This window comes from Pelodiscus sinensis, chromosome 14, assembly GCF_052426305.1.
Source record: "Pelodiscus sinensis isolate ZL-2025 chromosome 14, ASM5242630v1, whole genome shotgun sequence".
NCBI lineage: Eukaryota > Metazoa > Chordata > Testudines > Trionychidae > Pelodiscus > Pelodiscus sinensis.
Window position 1 is genome coordinate 25621885 of NC_143065.1, and position 19854 is coordinate 25641738.

The window sequence follows — 19854 nt, forward strand, 5'->3', positions numbered from 1 at the left end:
TTAGAGCAGCAACTGCACAGACTTCTCCCTACAGACCCAGCAGATCCAGCAACTCTGGTTTACTATGCATGGGAGCCCATAAGCTATAGAAAGCTGGCATGATCAGCTGTGAAAAGGTGTATCACATAGGATGTGTCTACACAGCACCCTTAAATCAAAATAAGATATGCAATTTGTCTTACACACATTGTGTATCTTATTTTGATTCTATTTTGAAATTTGAAATGTGGCATGTCTACACAGTGCCAAATTTTGAAATAACGCTCTATTTCAAGACATCTCTTAACTCTCATGGAACGAGGGGTACAGGGATGCTGAAATAGCGTTGTCCATTATTTTGAAAAATATTTTAAAATAATGGGCTTTCTGTGTAGATGCGGGGTCATTATTTTTGGATACTGGAGGTATCCCGAAATAGCGTTGCAGTGTAGATATACCCATAGAGCAAATAAGAAGTGGAATTTCAAAAATGCTTGTGTGTGTGTGTCTGCAGGGCAGCAGAGTAGAAATTGCTTATGAGAATAGTCATGATGGGCATTGGACGCCACCCGGAGGCCCCTTACGACAACATAAGCAAGTGCAATGTCTACACCAACACAGTGTGTATCTTCCACTGTTTTGTCAATGAAACTCTGTAATGTAGAGAAGGCCTATGTTTGTTTATAAACGTTTCAATGAGTGCAGGTAGAAACCTTTTTAATAGAAGTTGACTTTTGTAGCTTAACATATAGCTGTGGAACATTTTTTTGTGTGTTAACCGTCCTGGTGTTGCCATGACATACTATGTTACTACTAATCGGAACACACTGAGAAAAGCTTAAAATATATATATTTGGGGGAAAGTTTAGGTACACGTTTTCTGTATCCTTATAGATCTTTTTTTTGTTTAACATCTTTGTTCTGTATTTATGTGAAGTGTACAGAAAGTTAAGTGTGTGTTTACCTGTCTCTTTTCACAGATGCCTTCCGGGATGTCAGATTTGTCAACAACTTGTCAGGTAAGCAGCTCTTTATAACTTTGATTTATTACAATAAATCTCTGAAGAAATATTTAACTTTTTAAAATAGGATTAGAAATAGAAGATTTTATAAAATATATAGCATTATATGGAAGCTGAATGCACTATGGGCTATTGTATAAAATTACATGCAAAAACCATGTTAAAACACAAGGTTTCAAAATCAAACACTCGGTGGTTACAGAATAATAGAATTAAGGCCACTATATGCATATACATTATGATACAGTCTTTAACATGATTATGTTATGAATTTCTCCCTATCTCATTCAATGTACAGAATGAACTGTGCTCACTTATGAGCAGCGTTTTGGTATTTTGTCCTATCTTTGCTCAAAATGTGACCTCAGCCCTCTTTACTCATGGTATTCAAATTCTTCTCTGAAGACAGAATGATTAATTTCCTCATGGGCCCTTTATCGTGTTGGTTACTACTGTGTCCGTTTAACAAGTGTTAATTTATTTTCACAGCACTCCTGTGAGGTTAAGGGATGGTGATATTTACATTTTCAGTGGGGAACTGAGGCACAGAAAAATAAGATCAAAAGTTTTTGCTAATTCTGGATGACCAATTTGAGAGAACTAGGACCTGATTTTATTTTTCTCTCCGAAGTATTTACCATTATGTAGCAGTGTACATTGAAAGCACAAATCCCATTGATTTCAATTGCAGCTTTGAGCAGTCAGCACTTCCTCATTTGATATCCTCAGATCTGATCTGTAGAACATACCATTAGTAAAAACAACAAATGGTCTGGTAGCACTTGATAGACTAACAAAACATGTAGATGGGATCATGAGCTTTCGTGGGCACAGCCCACTTCTTCAGAAGACCAGAGTTTTGAGTTTAGAATGTGCAGACCCAAAATAAATAGGAGAGAAGGGGGGAAGGGGAGGAGGGGGGAAAAAAGGAGGGGGGTGGAAGATGGAGCTAGAGGGAATCAGTAAGTATCTGAAGATTGGGTAGTTAAAAGGAAGCAGATAAGAATCAAAGTCAATTGATAGTATTCTTCCTGACATAGGAGTCTACACAAGTTTTTTGTTCAAGTGACTTGATTAGCATCACATAGGAACACTGTTTCAGAAGTAGGGTATGGAATCCAGTTTGTCAGGGCAGCATTCAATAGTGTTATCTTTGAGGCCATCCTCTGTCTTCCTGCCGTCTCCTGCCTTGTTCAGCTTTTCCCACAAATAAGGTAAGGGTCCTAAAGAAAATAGTCTTTCATTACGCAGTCTGGTTGGTTACTAGAGCAGGTCTGTCCTGTAGACTGAATGAGGTAGAGATCATGTGGGAAAAAATAGTATGTGATTACAGAATTAAAGACTGTATCACAATGCATACACACACGGTAGTGCTGCCTATAACATCTAGGAAACAGGTAACTTAAACAAATAAACTACTTTGGACACTGCTAGCCTGCACTTAATGTGTTTTGACTTCCATTTCAGGCACTCTTTTTAGCTTTGAATAAGAGCCATCAGTATTTGACATAATTAAGAATCATCTGTGTATCTTTGCTCTGGGTGTTACGGGAACATTTGTTTGTGGGAAAACTAGAGAAAATATGTGAGAATTAGTGGCAAGTGCCAAAATCACTTGCTGGGTTTGATTTACATCAGCTTGCTAGCATTTAGATTGGAATGACTCATCCAAAGGTTTTCCTATACTTTATACCAGGGGTCAGCAACCTTTCAGAAGTGGTGTACCAAGATTTAACGTACTCATTTCTGTTTACAGATCTGTGTGCCGGGAAGGGAAGGGGGGCAAAGTAACAAGGGAAGGCTGGGTACAGTGGCCATATTTTCTGAACCAGCTGCAGCTGGGGAGAACGGTTTAATTTAAATATATTAAACAGATTAAGCATTTTAAATTTCTCATGTTACTTTATCACACTTCATTTTTAATAAAATAAAATATTCATTTATGTCCAACATAAAGGTTTAAATGTTTTCTTTATTTATGGCAGGGGTGGGAAACCTTTTTTGGGTCAGGAGCCACTGACCCACAGAAAAATCAATTGGGGACCACACAAGTGAGAAGCAAAAAAACTCCTCCAAAAAACCCAACCCTCACTGATGTTGCCCCCAACTGAGATGCCTCACACTTCTGGCACTCCAGCCCCACGGCATAAGGGGAAGGGACAGGGAGGACTGAGGTTCCGGGCTTCCCATAGGCCAGATTTACTTTTCTGGAGTTAGTGGATTTTGAGGACCTCCTTAGGCTCTGGGGTGGGGACAAAAATGAGGGGTTCAATATGCGGGACAGGACTGCCAATGAGTGGAATAGGGATACAGGATCTGGGCAGGAGGTGGGATGCAGGAGGGGGTGAGGAGAGCAGGGACTGGGAGGGAGTTTGGCTGCAGAAGAGGGTGTATTTATAGGGGTATGAGAGGGAGTTTGGAGTAGGAGGGGGTTGGGGGATTAACGCAGAAAAGGTGAGAGGGTGAGAATGCAGCCAAGTAGTAGTTGGGGAGGAAGGTAAAGAAGTGGGGAGTAAAGAAAAGGGCAGCTTCTGCAAAGTAAAATTGTATCCTCCCTCACATATTTCCTCGACTCTATCCTTGCTCCCCTCAGCCCCATGATCTCTCCTACCGCAGCCTGAATCCCTGTATTGCTTCATCCTTCCCCCCTCCCCGCTAGTTCAGCCTTTCCCCTTTGTCCTCCTTCACCTCCTCTGTGTCTGCACATTCCTGTGCTCCCAGCGTGTACCTCTGCAGGGCAGCAGCGCTGGGACTCGCAGCCTCCTGGAAGCAGCACTGGGGTGAGAAGGGGACAGGTGTGGAGACAGGTTGCAGCTCTGCGGCTGGGACCAGTAGAGCTCAAGGCTGCCCATGGCTGGTTCCAGCCCGGCTGGGCACAGTGGGGCTCTAGGGAAGGGTCTCCCCGCCCCTGCACATACCCCGCAGGGAGCAACACAGTGCAAACCTGAACCCCCACATCCCACGGAGACGACAGCAACAGCTTTTGGCTTCCTGCCTGCCCTGTATCTGCAGAGCAGCTCTGGTCCTGCCCCCTCCTGAAACAGGGAGCAGAGCCTGTAAGTGGGGGAGTGGCAGCTGCATGCCCAGGCTGAGCAGGGCTAGTCCCAGGGATGTGGAGCCCAGTATGGGATCATACCGCCTGCTCTGTTTGCTGGGCTGCCCCAGCACCCACACCTCCCCCCTTCCCCAGCTTGCCCTTCCCGCAGGAGGCCGAAGCTGGTTCTCCTGTCTACAGTTGCATGGCGACCGCAAGGCTCCAGCTGCTGCCGGGAGGGTGGGGGTCTGAGCTCCTGCCATGCGTATCACTCAGGATTGGCTTATGTGCCACTTACAGCACATGTGCTGTAGGTTGCCGAACCCTGCTTTATACCCTATTGCGGCATAGCTGTGCTTCTGTAAAGTTTCCTCTGCAGCCACACTGTATGCTAGTGACAGAGAGCTCTCCTGCTGGCATAATGAAGCTAGCCCCACCCTACCGACATAGCTTTATCCACACTGGTAATTCTGTCAATGAATCTTTTCTCACAACCCTGACTGACAAAATTTTTACTGACAAAAGTGCTAGTGTAGAGACAACCCTATAAAGATGTGACTGAGGTTCAGAAAGTTAGTTTATAGGTATGGATGTTGCCCCTTTTTTCCCACCCTGTGACTCTGTTGTAAAAATATTTGTCCCCTCTCCATGCATTCAGATACAATGAGATTAATGACTACAAATGTAAATCTAATCCTATGCAGGTGCTGCTGCGGTCGCTTGGTCAGGCAACATGCTTGCTTTACTGCAAGCCTTGCCGTGAAATATTCAGATGTCAAACTAAGTGAAAACTTCAATCAAGAAATAGAAGAATGGTCAGTGGGAAAACACACAGAACAGAGTTCAACTGATGCTTATGGTGTTATTAACTTTCAAGGTGGCTCTCATTCATACAGAGCAAAGGTATGTACAAGATGACTTTTTTTCCTTTTTGTCTGCCAATGAGTCAAGGGAAATTTGAATACTCCATTTAGAATCATAGATCTGGAAGGGACGTTGAGAGGTCATTTAGTCCAATCCCCTGCCCTCATGACAGGACTAAGTTATCTAGATCAAGAGGGGCAATAAGCGGGCCATGGGCAGGCCACCAGATGCTCTATTGACCAGCATCTCTGTGGTTCACTCCCTGCCAATGGGAGCTATGGGAAGTGGCGTGAGCTGGACCACTGTTTCCTGCCGCTTCCTTTGACTGGGAAAGGTAAACCAAGACCACTGGGAGCTGCGAGTGGCTGTACCTGTGGATGTGCTGAAAGCCTCTGGTGATCCAACAGAAGCCAACCCTGGTGAACTACGTCCAGCCTGCAAGCCACTTATTGCTCACCCCTGATCTAGACCATTTCCTGCCAGCTGTTTGTTTGTTTGAAATGAAAGAATTGGTAAGGTGATGAAATGCCCATATCTATGTTGTGAGATAGTATCCTCCCTATCATCATTAGGAGTCCTATTATTCCAAATGTTGACTTCTCTTTAGTCCAGTTGTGCCCAAACTTTTCCTGTCTTCTCCCCCCCCCCCCCCCCCCCCCCGCACCTTACCAGCAATGGAATCTGTCGGTGCCTCTACTTCATTACTACACAGTTGGCTCAGCAGGGGAGCTTGGGCTGACTGTAGAACTGGGGATGGGGAAGGAGCTAAAGCTAGAGGCAGTGCTGGTGTGGGGAAGGAGAGGAAATGAGGGGAGGAGAAGGAATGAGGGCGGAGCTGGTCTGGGGGGCAAAGAGGAGTTGTGGATGTGACTGGAAGCAGATGGGGGCTGGGTGGTGCTACCTCCCTGGACATTTCTTCCCATGCCCCCTCAGTGGTTCCCAACCTTTTTAAGCACAAGATCACTTTTTGAATTTAAGTGCAATCCATGATCTACCTCAAACCCAAATACCTTTGTCCCACCTCCTTCCCGCCCCTTCTCTGAGGCCCCTCCCCTGCTCACTCCATCCTCCCTCCCCAATGCTCAATCACTTTTATCAGACTGGGGGCAGGGTTTGGGGTGCAGGAGAGGTTCAGGACTGCGGCTGGGGTTCAGAATGCTGGCTCCAGATGGGCACTGCTTACCACAGGTTGCTTCTGGGTGGCAGTGCAGGGGGCTAAGGCAGGCTCACCCCTACCCTGGCCCTGCACCATTCCCAAATGCAGCCAGCAAACTCCCTCCATTCCTGCCCCCGTCTGCTCTGTGGAGATGGGTACAGGATGGAGGAAGAGACACCCGGACATCAGAAGCCCCTCTTTCTCTTCTTGGTGTGCAGGGCATGAGAAGCAGGAGGCTCCCAAGAATGAGGGGCATTTCCAAGGCAGGAGCAGCATAGCAGTGCTGAAAGGGGCAGATGAAGTACCAGCACTTGGTAGCCTCTCAGCCAAACCTCTCAGGATCACCTGTCAGAGGTTCCAAGATCTACCAGTAGATCCTGATCTACTAGTGGTGACCACTACCCTAGTTCATGCCACCCTCCCCAGTTGTGTAAATCATAATAAAAATCTCATTTACTTATAATGGTGTCACTCACTGTCACAGAAAAAAATCTGCACAGATGTTGGTAACCAGAAAGACCATGTTTGCTCTGACAAATACTATATAGCCTTTTTGTGAAAGGTATGCTTAACTTTTGCTAAATTTCTTCTATTCAATGTTATGCTTGTGCTGCATTGAAAGTTATGGAGACTAAAGTCCTCCTTGGAAATGGCTACAGCATGGATAACAGCACCACAAGTTTCCCTCTCACTGACTTGCCACATTCCTCAACCGTGGAGGAACCATATCTAGGAGTGATTAAAATAGTTCAGTCTCCATGTCCTTTCATTACTTGGCACATCTGCTGAAACTGTCCTCTAGTACCAGTTGAGGTTATGGTGGTGTGTTAGTGTGTATCCCTACATGTTGGGAACTGGTCTCTGTAAGGTTTCTCTTCTACCCATTTGCTCTCTCTGGCCTGTATGGCCTGTTTTAGGGATGCAGCATTATTCTTAATTTTTAACTCCAAAGAGGATGGGGGAGGGGAGAATGGTTGTATGGTTTATTTTCACAATTGGAATAGCTTTTTACATTGAATATACAGACAATCAGCCTCAGCAATTGAACTGGTTGTATTTTTGGCAATATATTTTCATTAATATCCTCAAATTTAGAAATGCTCATGAAATTGTTCTATAAAAGTTTTGTAGAACACATTTTTATTACGATGGACCTACATCTAAGCTACCTGCAGGCTTCCACAGTGCTTCAAAATCTTATTACTATAGCCTGCTGAATTTTTGGAAAATCTCCAAATATTTGTACTAGGGTTTTTTGTTCATTTTTTATAAAGTATGGCAGCTGCACATTTTTCTGTAGTTCAGAAGTCAATATTGCGTCTTCTCATGGATCTTCCTTACCAATTGTGTAATGGTTTATTGTAGGAGCCTACTAACGCTCAACTTTTTTTCCCTTAGTATGTGAGATTGTCTTATGACACTAAGCCTGAAGCCATTCTACAACTTCTTCTTAAAGAATGGCAAATGGAGCTGCCAAAGCTTGTTATCTCTGTACATGGGGGGATGCAGAAATTTGAACTCCATCCACGCATCAAACAGTTGCTTGGTAAAGGTCTTATTAAAGCTGCAGTAACAACAGGTGCCTGGATTATAACTGGAGGAGTAAACACAGGTAAATAAAGTATTAATTTTATATAATGCTTCTAATAAAAGTACAGACTTATATACACAGTTTAACCACTTCCTAGTACTTAAAGATAATGACTGTCTAATCAGAAGAACAAAAAAAATATTTCTCTATAAAATACTCTCTAACGATCGGCTGGCTTTACATTTAAAAAAATGAATGTTTTTATGAATTGTATCTTAAGCATTGAACTTAAATCTTGTGATATTATGTAATACAGAACATATAGATTGTTTTGCATTGACCAATAAGGATAAACTGCTATAGTAGTTGCTTTTGAAATTGTTAGGGAAAAGGTTTCACTTTACCTTGTATCTTTCTTCAAATTGAAAAGCTTATGCTGCTTCAAAATGTGCAGTACTATACTGCATCTTGTTTTCTGCCCTGGCAAGTGCAGTTGGCATATATGTTTTAGGGATGTAAGAGTATAGTTGATTAACTGATAAGCAGAAGCTTATAGGTTAATGCTACAGACTACAAGCATTGCCCCATCACAACCAGTAAATTTTTTATCAGGCTGGCCAGTAGCCTGGCTCATGCCGGATCCGGGACATATCTCTGCTGTGTCTCTGCATTTAAAGTGTATTAGGGGCCAGGCGGGTAGGCAGCCCAGCTCAGTTCTGGTTTGCGACGGGTCCTGGAGCTCAGACCCTCCTCTCCCGCCCACTAGACAGAGACTGCTGCCACCCCACACTGCTGCCTCTTTATCAGAGGCAGCAGCACAGGGCAACAAGCAGCTGGTCCGCAACAGGAGCTGATTTTTAAACTGGCTTCCCTTGTGGAATAGCTCCTGCCTGGCACTCTACGCTGCTGCTGGCCCCGCCTCTGGGGACTATAGAATAGTCAACTAACAGATAAGAATTCATGAGGTTACTCAACTATTCAATTAACTGATACTTAACATCCCTAATATGTTTGTAAAGTTACTGGAAATTATCAGTACTCTGTTTCTATTAATATATGTGTTGTGCACAATAGGTCTTTCTTTATGTGATCAATTAAGTGAGTTTCCTAATCTTCACAATAATTGGTAAGGTTAATGCTGATAGAATGTACTTTCAATATACAGAAATGTTTTCTCGTGAATGAACAGGTGTTGCAAAACATGTTGGTGATGCCCTGAAAGAACATGCTTCCAGATCATCTCGAAAGATTTGCACTATTGGGATAGCCCCATGGGGAGTGATTGAAAACAGAAATGACCTCATTGGAAGAGATGTAAGAATGGGTTTACCCAGTTACAAGTTATTTCAACTGTATGATCTTTCATAACCTTGTTTTAATAATCTGCTTATGTTTGCTGGCTCACTGCCTTTTATGACATGGAGGTACTTCTGCATTTGCTTTGGGACTTCTGTTGCGATTTACAGAGGACTACTGCTATAAGAAATTACAAAATGCTAATTCACTAGACGAAGCAGTTGTACACTTGTATGGCTCCGAAGAGCAGGTTACAGTAGCCACAGAATTTCCTGCAAACAATCTGATCTGTGAAAAGCATAAGAAATTACAGTTCCATGGAAAAGTTTCCCAAAGTTACAAAATCTCACAACAGAACAGTGGGGAGATCTTCAAAAGTAGCAAAGAGCTTGAGGAGTACAAGTGTCAGAGAAAGTAAATGAAACGTGTTTCTAAACTCTGTAGAGGAACTTTCATGTTCCTAGGGATTTAGGATTTTTTTTTTTTTTAAAGTTATAGAGCAAAGTGGATTTAAAGCAGTAGGAAGTGACCAGTGGTAATGGACAGCCCTTTCCACTTGGGTGAACGCTCTCCTAGCAGAGGTTGCTCTTCTGCCTCCTGTGCTAGTTGCCTATTCATTCTTCATGCTGAATTCAGGAATCAAGGTGGGAAATGGACATAGCAAAGCAGAGCTCCCTTGTGTCTGAACCTCACCTGGCTTAAATGTCCTTGCAGCTCTAACTTGGGCTGTGCAGTCAGAGTTCAGGGAGGAAGCCTTTTCCTGATGAACATTCTCCATTTCCTCCACCACCTCAGTAGAGTTTAGCAGAATGGAGGATTTGTTACTGAGAATGAAAGCTCATTTACATCCTTTATAATTGCGTAGTCACTACTGCACAACTGTAACTTTAAGTGGAAAGTCAAATATTGTGTGAACTATTTGTCTTCCTACATTTTAAGAATCACAGCTAAGAAAAGGATATTTCAATATGGCTGCAGCTATAACACAGAGTTTAGTAGACACATTCATGGATTCAGGCATTCTGCTTTTTGCTGGGTTTTTTCTTATCTGTAGTCAGTTTTAATTTGCAAGAGGCCTCCTCTCTATAGCACTTGAGAGCAAAATTATTGTGTGGTATGGTAACCTGCATTCTTGCAAGAATGCGGCTTAATGAAGATCTGAATACTGGCAGGTGTAATTTTAGATCTGCCAATTTTCAGTGGTGTCCCTTTAACTTTTAATAAGACCAAATATCTAAAATTATGGTCATCAGTCTGGCATTTGGCAGATCATGCCTGTTGTATGTTTTTTTAGGTTGTTGCTCCATATCAAACTCTGTTAAACCCTCTAAGTAAACTAAATGTCCTAAATAATCTACATTCCCATTTCATACTGGTGGATGATGGAACAGTTGGAAAGTATGGAGCAGAAATTAACTTGCGAAGAGAACTGGAAAAAACTATCAATTTGCAGCGAATCCATGCAAGTAAGTAATCTTAATGTCATGGCAATGATTATTGTTCTGTTTTATTTTAAAATATTACACACAAACTGTGGTTTAAAAAAAAAAAACTTACTAAGGTTACAGAGGGAAGCACTCAAGTTGGGAAATGGCATACACCAGCTTGCCTTCCTACTGTAAAGTCTCTTTTCTACATGTTTTTTCCTGTCCACTTCCTTTTTTAAATGAAACCAATGTACAGTAGCTCCTCATGAACACCTCAGTAATGGAGGCTGTTTGTAACTCTGAAATGTTCATAAGTCTGAACAAAATATTGTTGGTTTGTTCAAAAGTTTACAATTGAACATTGACTCTCTGGCCTTTGAAACTTCACTATGCAGAGGAGAAATGCTGTTCCCCCCCCCCTTTTTTTTTAAAGATACGAGGTGGGGATTATAGGGACGGGGTAGAGTGGAAGCAGCAGGGGATGGTGGAGGGGAATCGAGCAATCTCTGGCTAGAGCAGAAGTCAGTGCCTATGACTGGTACCCTTTACTGGTCTGATTAACCATCTCCTCTGAAGTTGAGCACTTGTAATTTCATGGTAACGGATGACTAGGAAACTGGAATTAAGAGTTGCTGCCATTTGAGGGAAGGAAGCCCAGACATTTTGCATTGATCTTCACTCTCCTGTACTAGATTAAAATAAAGTATCTGTTTATTATATTTGAGGATTTATTTAGTGCCTCATAATTAAGGCTAAGATCTAGTCATGGGCATTTTTAGTAAGTCATGCTCAGGTCCTGGGCAGTAAAAATTCACAGCCTCTGATCTATCCATGACTACTTATAAATACTCCTGGGTAAATCTCAAACTTCTGGATAAGAGGGGGTGGTAGTGCAGAGGAGGCTTGGTATCAGTTGCATGAGTAGCCAGTGTGGTTGGTCCCAGCATCACTGCAGCATCAGGTCCTGAGGCTGCTTGGGCGGCCCTAAGGCAGCTGCATCTGCCAGTGCTGCTGCAGAAGTCAGAGGTCCTAGAAAGTCATGGCATCTGTGGCCTCCATGTTAGTATCTCGGCCTTAATCCTAGTCCTCACTCGTGTGAAGATTGAGTTGCACATGTCAGCTATGTCATTTTTCCCCCCTTTCTTGTGGAAACTGTTTTTGTTGCGATGCAAAATATCAGGAAACCAAAATATTTTTAAGGAAACTGAAGATCGGTTTTTGTCTAGTAGTTGAAGAAAGAGAGCCCATATGAGGGCTCACCTTATTACAAGACACTTCCGTATTCTATGTTTGTGGTTTTAAGTTTAAGTAGTAATGTTTTGATTCCTGCATTACATTGAGTTTTATATGGCTACTTAACTAGCAGTGTGTTTGTTCTCCCCCACTCTCCAGCATCCCAAATCTGAAGGTAATGCAGAAGTAAACGTGGCAATACTATGATGTCACTTACTTTAACTTGGTGACACTCCCTCCTCCCCCACACAACTCCCTTTCAGGTCAGGACTCTCAATTTGAGAAACTGTTCTTCCCCGTAAAATCTGTATAGTATCACAGAAGACCAGATTTCAGTCTGATGCATTTTTTATGGCTATGAATTTGGTAGAGCCCAATCTGTGTGTCAGGCTTTAACATAATTATTGAATACCGCTCCACAATGCCTTGCTATGACTTTCACAGGTACTTTTGGCTAGATCAGTGGTGGGCAAAAGGGCCGCTGTGGGCCGAATCCAGGTCTGTGGGCAGGGGGAAGTACACAGTTTCCTCCACCCTTCCAGGAGCAAGTGGTGCTTTGAAGCACCGTGTGCTCCTGGCAGGGCGGGAGGAGGCTTCCTGATTGGCCTGGAGGCAAAAGGGGGAGTGCGCAAAGTCTCCTCCCACCACCAGGAGTATGGGTGCTTAGGGTAAACCTCTGGGGGGGGCAAAGGTGCACCCGCATACTAATCCTGGTCTATGGGTGGGGAAGCTTGGAAGTATACCGATCCTACCCCTTCCGCTTGAAGCCCTGCCCCTTTTGGTGTGGCCCAGGGCCACTTCAAAAATTTCTGAAGTGGCCTTGGCAAAAAATAATTACCCATCCGTGGGTTAGATACTCTGATATGAACTATTTCTACAATGTAGCCTACCTCTTTTAACAACTTAGAATACTGAAATGTTAAAGCAACCATTTGCTATCTGACTTTTTTAAAGATTGAAATGTAGCCAACAAATATGCTATAGAGGATAATTGCTTTCTTTCTTCCTCCTTGTCATCCTGTTTACTAATTTACAACTTTTGAGATACAGTAGTGTAGTGGTCTCCAACCTTTTTATGCCCAAGATCATCTTTTCATGAAGCCCCACCTCACTCACTTTATCTCTCTTCTCTCTGTTGCTCTCTCTCCCCTACCTCTCACTTTTACTGGGTTGGGGTGCAGGCTCTCAGGGATGTGCAGTGTGGGAAGGGGCTCCAGGCTGAGCCTAGGGCCGGGGTTTGGGGTGCAGGAGGAGGCTCCTGGGGCTAGGGTGGGAGATTGAGATGCAGGTGGGAGTTCAGGGTGCAGGAGAGGGTATGGGGTGCTAACTGCAGGGTTCAGGGTACAGGAGAGGGCATGGGGTGCTAACTGCTACCCTCTAGGTAGCACTTACCTTGAGTAGAGATGTAAGCAACTAGTTGACTAGTGACTCAATTAGTAGCTTTCCCCCTCTTGCTGCCTCTAAAAGCTTGCCTCACTGTGTTTGTAAAGCTTGGATTGAAGAACTTGAAATATTTAAAGAGAATATTAATTTTGATTTCAATACTGATGTTTTTTACCTTTTTGTAGGAATTGGCCAGGGTGTCCCTGTGGTAGCACTGATATTTGAAGGTGGTCCTAATGTTATCCTCACAGTTTTGGAATACCTTCAAGAAAGTCCTCCTGTGCCAGTAGTAGTATGTGAGGGAACTGGCAGAGCTGCAGACATACTGGCATATGTTCATAAGCAAACAGAAGAGGGAGGGTAAGCCTACAAATGATTAAAACTTTTGACTAATAGTGCCAGACTTGTTTGAGAGCACTTTTCATTAACAAATTTGTGTAGGAGCCTCATGTTCATGTTCCAGAGGTTACAAGCAATGACTTCAATCATGCATTCTGTACAAGCTTCCCACACAGCTGTTCCAGTAAACCTCAGTCCTGAAATGCCACAGTGTTCTGTTTCTGTGTTCCTCCGTAGTACAGACTGCAAATCATACCAGATTTTGTAAATTGTATGGTGCTTTTGTAATGCTTCCATTAGGGTAAAATCTTCAAACTCATCTTTGCTTGTGACTAACGTCAGAACTGATCCAGAATTCTCAGAGATGCATGACTGTTACCAAGCTATGTGGAATACAACTTGAAAGTATTTTTGCTCTCAGATTGTTCCATTAACTAGCTTTATGTATAGTAAGAGAGCTTGACTGAAAAGAGAGGAAATTATTCTGTATAAATAGTGTTTGAATATTTGAATCGTTTTCAAATATTTGAAAACAGTAAGGTGGCAAAATTTGTAGATGATACCAAACACTCAAGATAGTTAAGACCAAAGCAGACTGTGAAGAGCTTCAAAAAGATCTCGCCAAACTAAGAGGTTAGGCAACAATCTTCAAATGAAATTTCATGTTGATAAATGTAACGTAATGCACATTAGAAAAAATAATCCCAACTATATGTACAATATAATGGGGACTAATTTAGCTACAACTACTCGACAGATATCTTGGAGTCATTGTGGATAGTTCTCTGAAAATATCCACTCCAGTGTTCAGCGGCAGTCAAAAAAGCAACTAGAATGTTACAAATAATTTAAAAAGGGATAGAGAATGTCAGAAAATATTTTAATGCCTCTATATAAAACCATGATATGCCCACATCTTGAATACTGCGTACAGATGTGGTCGCCTTATCTCAAAAAAGATATTGGCATTGGAAAAGGTTCAGAAAAGGGCAACAAACATGATGAAGGGTTTGGAACGGGTCCCATATAAAGAGAGATTAAAAAGACTTGGACTTTTCAGTTTAGAAAAGAGGAGACTAGGAGGGCATATGATAGAGGTCTATAAAATAATGACTTATGTGGAAAAAGTGAATAAGGAAAAGTTATTTACATATTTCTACAATATAAGAACTAGGGGCCACCAAATGAAATTAATAGGCAGCAGGTTTAAAACAAACAAATGGAAGTTTTTCTTCACTCAGCCCGCATAGTCAGTCTGTGGAACTCCTTGCCAGAAGATGTGGTGAAGGCTAGGACTTTAACAGAGTTCAAAAAAGAGCTAGATAGATTCATGGAGGTTAGGTCCATCAATGGCTATTAGCCATGATGGGTAGGAATGGTGTCCCTATTCTCTGTTTCTCCAGAAGTGGGTGACAGGGGAGAAATCACGTGTGGATTACCTGTTGTATCCCCTCCCTCTGTGGCATTTAGTATTGACCAGTGTCGACAGACAGGATACTGGGCTGGGTGGACCATTGGTCTGACCCAGTATGGCTGTTCTTATGTTCTAAAACAAATATCACTTTAAGACTATTCAAACTTCTGATTGTGTGGGATTTAGAAATGCATTTGTGTTCCACGAGCCTCACCGGCCTTCAGTTAATTTTTTCAGAAAGCGTTAAATATATCTGGTTCTGTTTGTCAGACTGCCATTCATGCTATGATTCCAAAACAATAAAGAGCTGAGGTGCTATTGCTTAAGAGCCTAATAGTTTTAACTTGTGAAGGAAACTAGAGGTAGCACATATTCAGAGAAAGTTCTGGTTTTTTGAATTCACTTTCCTGTTGGTCTGCCAAAGCCCAACTTTTATCATCCGGTCATGTTACGTACCCTAGCTGTTCTGTGGATTTTACTAGAGGCTGTTGGGTAGTGGGAATGATGATCTGGTGTTGGAGACTGCGGAAAAAAATCTGTTTGTGTGGCCTTAGGTGGAAGGGGGACTTACTTTATTTTTGGACAGTTGTTATAATTATATTGGTAAAGCTTGTTCATGTACCCAGAGCTTTCAGATAGGCATGTCTGTCTTAGACCATTTGAAAAATATGTATTAACATGCTTATGGTTCATACGTAACAATATAGGTCTTTGGTTGTTTTTGTAATCTTAGAAATATGCCTGATGGAGCAGAACCAGAAATCATTTCAACCATCAAAAAGACATTTAACTTTGGTCAGAGTGAGGCAGTTCACCTGTTTCAGACGTTATTGGAATGCATGAAAAAAAAAGAACTTGTAAGTGGATTTCAGCATGGGAAGCCTTTTATTTCAAGCATGCACACTTTTAGGAGCTAATTTTACATTAATGTCAGATTGATACAAACGATTAGGCTTTATCTTTATGGGATGGAACTGAACAATTAGGGAAGATGACTCCAAACAAAAGTCAAACTCAAATTGTCTTGTTCGTTTTTCTTACCTTTGGTTAAGTGATTCTGCTTATGTAATCAAATCTGATAATCAGTGATGTTTTTGTAATCTGACCTGTGGAAGAGCTTGGTATAAGCTTGATAGCTTTTCTTTCATCAGCACAAAATGGTGTAACAGAAGATACCACCTCACCCACCTTGTCGAAGCTACAACAGCACTGCAAATGTGTTGGATTATTGGCATTTGGCTTGTGAAACTTTGTAATATAAAATGAACCTAAGAAGGTGTAATTAAAGTACTATATTATTGCTACATAGAGGCTCAAAAAATTAAGTAGTTTTTTGTTATTTAGTGAACATTAAGGTAAAATGTTTTGTCTTAGTGGCCATGATTCAGGAAAGGTATGCCCTAATAAGCAAGGACACTCTTAATTTTAAGGACAATCATAAAGTCCTATTGAAGTCAACAGGAGTTGGACATTTTGCTTATGGGGTGGTGTTTTCAAAACTGGTTCAACGTTTTATTGATTAGGATGGATGTAAGTACATATTAAAGTATTTTTCTGAATCAGGACAAGCAGTAACATCCCATACTCTAATTTGGGGTGGAACCTTTTTTGGGTCATGGGCCGCTGACCCACAGAAAATCAGTCGGGGCCTGAACACAAGTGAGAAGGAAAAAAAAAACCCACCAAACACTCACTGACGTGGCCCCTGACTGAGAAGGAGAACGACACTCTCCTCGCATAGCAGAGCCTTGGAGGGCCCAGGCTAGTAGATTTTGTGTGCTTTAGCCATATGGGCAACTGTGGGGGTTGGGGGAGGGCTGGAGCACCAGCACAGGCTCCCCAAAGCTGGGAGGGAGCCCTGAGCCTTGGGGGCCGGATCCAGGCCGGTTGGGGGCCACATTTGGTCCCTTGGCCTGAGGTTGTCTAATCCCAATCTTATGTCAATATTTAAACATATGAGCTAACAAAGTTTTCATAAACTCAAATTGATTTTAGATTTGTATGTTCTTTTATGGTTAAAACCTTCTCTTGTTCTACATAGAGGAGACACAGTTTTTAAAAGTGAGATGGAATACTTATTTCAGTATTATGCTGTTTTTTAAAAAACAGATTACCGTATTCCATATTGGGTCAGATGAACACCAAGATATTGATGTTGCAATACTTACAGCACTGCTAAAAGGTGAGGTTTTAAATTTAAGAGTGTTGAATAATTCCAAAATTGTACTCGAGGGCTACGAGGGGAAAAAACGTAACAGTTAATATGGTACAGGCCATCCTCACTATAAGTCCAAGATACATTTAAAAAAACTTGTACTTATAGCAAAGCAACTTAAAGAGGGTATTTTTTTCCCCCACAACTGACTTCCATTTGTGCAGTTTTTGTGTGTGTGTGTGTGTGTGTGTGTGTGCGCAGTTTGAGTGGGGAATGGGAGGGCTTATAACACATCCGTTCTTACAAGCGTTAATGACTTTAGTGCAGAGCGGATGTATACTGGGGTGACTTACAGTGGGGACTAAGGATGTTAAGTAACAGTTATTTTACTAGTTGAGTAGTTGATGGAATTTCCATTGACTACTTGACTAATCAGTAGGCACTTCTGCATTCCTCCTTTGAAATGTACAAGAACCCCTGCTAGGGCTCTTGTACATTTCAAAGGAGGAATGCTGAACTCCATGTGCAGCCTGGGGCCAGCGGGAAGTCCTGCTGGCTCTGGGCTGCAGGCGGCATGCCAGCTTTGAAATGTATAAGAGTCCCCAGCGGGGGGCTCCTGTGCATTTCAAAGTGGCAGCGCAGCATGGAGCTTGGGGTCAGTGGGAGACTCTGAGTTCCACGCTAACTGCAGACTCAATGCTGCGCTGCCGATTAAAATGCCACACGGAGTCAGGGTCAGGTTGGGATTCCCCAGCTGATCCTGGCTCCGCACAGCATTTCAGCCGAACCCAGGATCAGCTGGGGATTTCCCCAGTTGACCATGGGTTCCGTGCTGCATTTCCTCAGAACTTGGGATTAGCTGGGGACTCCCCAGTTGATCCCGGGTTCTGTGGAAATGCTGCGCTGGAGTCCGGGGTCAGCTGGGAAGTCCTCAGCTGACCCCGGGCTCTACGCGTGGCTGCGTTGCACAGGTAATCCTGGGCTCAGCTGTGTGGCACTGCCGCTTTGAAGTATCCCTTCTCCTCCCTCCTTCCCCCTCTCCCTTTGTTGCTGCAATCAGATAAAGACAGCAAGGGGGGAGAGAATTGACTAGTCGGCTAACTATCCAATAAGCATTTGTTTATTGGATAGTCGACTAGTCCTTAACATCCCTAGTGGGGATGCCCTGTACAGTAATATTGTAATATTTTTCTGAAGTGATTAATGGTTATAAATAGCTACTACCTGTAACGTGTATATATGATGTTAAGTAATAAAAATATATTGTATATTTATATTTTTTGTTCTGGGGGGGGGATGTAAATGTATTTATTTCAGACAGTTTTAGGCTGTCTTAATATGTGAAAACTTGTGAAATATTCATTTCATGAGCAACGTAAGCTATAAATGAATGTTCTTTCTTTCTGTGATTTAGGTACAAATGCTTCTGCATTTGACCAGCTTGTCCTTACACTGGCGTGGGACAGAGTTGATATTGCCAAAAATTATGTTTTTGTTTATGGACAACAGTGGCTGGTATGTAAATATTCTAGATTAAACATAGTGGTATTTTTACAGGATAGAAGCAAAATTATTGCAAATAACGAACCTTTTGATTCTGTAGAAATAGTACAATATTAAGGTTTTTAAGAGAGCAATTTCTGGACATTTAGCTACTGTGATACTTGCTTCTTTTTGTTTACTTATCTAAAATGGTTGAATTTATTTTAAATGTGCTAAATGTTCCAAGTAATCAGGGGAGAACATTCAGTACAAAGGATTAAAACTTCCCTTTATTATTTATTAGGAGCTGTAACATCTAAAGATACTTCAACTCATTGGCTTTTTATGTTTTCATAATACATGATCTTTTAAAATTCTTTAAAAAGAAGCCAGTGAAACAAATTCTTATTGTTGTCAGTTTGAAGAAACATACATTGGGTATTAAAGTGCAGCATCTTTCTTTTCTTCTGTTGTTTGTGCACTGAGGTTCAGCTTTTGGTGTTTCTTTTGCAGTCAAAGCACAGCGACATTGTTGGAATTAATGGCAGTTCTGACCTTGTTTTGTTTTCAAAGCAACTTGTTAAAAGTTGTTAAATACCGTCTCACAATTTCCTTGCTTACCTTATTGCTGTATATAAATGAGAATGTTTTAATTTAGTTCTGCGGGATAAGTAGAGGAAAGGTACATGTACCTCAGTAATAGCCCTTGAATATGTAATTGCTTTACCACCCTCTTCTCCCTCTCCCCTCCTCCTCCTTCAGGTTGGATCACTGGAACAGGCTATGTTAGATGCCTTGGTGATGGATCGAGTTGCATTTGTGAAACTTCTTATTGAAAATGGAGTAAGCATGCACAAGTTCCTTACAATTCCCAGGCTGGAAGAACTTTATAACACAGTAAGTTGATGACAATAGTGGAGAATTTTATATACCGTGTTCAGTTTATAAAGTCACAGCTGTAAACTTTTCATCATTGTACAAAATTGTAAAAAGCTATTGGAAAGTTCTACTTATTTTTAAAGATTACCTCAAACATCGTTTTCATTGGCACTTATTTCATATATTTAACTGCTTTATTAGGTGAATAAACAAAACAGTAGGTGCAACAAATAGCCATGTGTTTTTTGTGGTGATACATTATAAAAGACCTGTATTTTAGGCATGCACTGAAGGAGATGAGAACATTCTGACTGACAGCATTTGACTAAGACATATAAGAAGCCTTGAAACTCACTTGTTATCAAAGTTGCATGCTGGAGTCCCTGTGACCCAAGCCGAGGTGTTCAGTTCATGGAGGACAGCTACCTAATGAAAGAAACAGTGTTTTATGATTTTTAGCAGTAATGTGCTTTACATTAGGGATGTTATATATTAATTTATTGAATAATTTGTGTAACCTCATCAAAAATTTGTGGTTACATGAATATTTGATAATCCCAAGGGCAGGGCCAGCAGAAACTATGCTCCTAGTTCCACTCCCAGGGAGCCCCCTGCCACCCCGCTCTGTTGCCTATATATCAGAGGCAGACATGAGCCTGT

At 42.0% G+C, this 19854-nt stretch overlaps 1 protein-coding gene across 2 annotated transcripts in view; it reads left to right on the forward strand.

Moving 5' to 3' along the window:
- The window catches only part of TRPM7 (transient receptor potential cation channel subfamily M member 7), a 123954-nt gene that overhangs the window by 30014 nt on the left and 74086 nt on the right, over positions 1–19854 (forward strand). For both annotated transcript variants that reach the window (XM_075897154.2, XM_075897155.2), the window contains exons 3-12: positions 960–998; positions 4740–4938; positions 7454–7667; positions 8776–8900; positions 10177–10348; positions 13111–13285; positions 15412–15535; positions 16788–16860; positions 18248–18348; positions 19078–19212. In XM_075897154.2, coding sequence (XP_075753269.1) covers positions 960–998; positions 4740–4938; positions 7454–7667; positions 8776–8900; positions 10177–10348; positions 13111–13285; positions 15412–15535; positions 16788–16860; positions 18248–18348; positions 19078–19212 — 1357 coding nt within the window. The remainder of the gene's footprint in view (positions 1–959; positions 999–4739; positions 4939–7453; positions 7668–8775; positions 8901–10176; positions 10349–13110; positions 13286–15411; positions 15536–16787; positions 16861–18247; positions 18349–19077; positions 19213–19854) is intronic.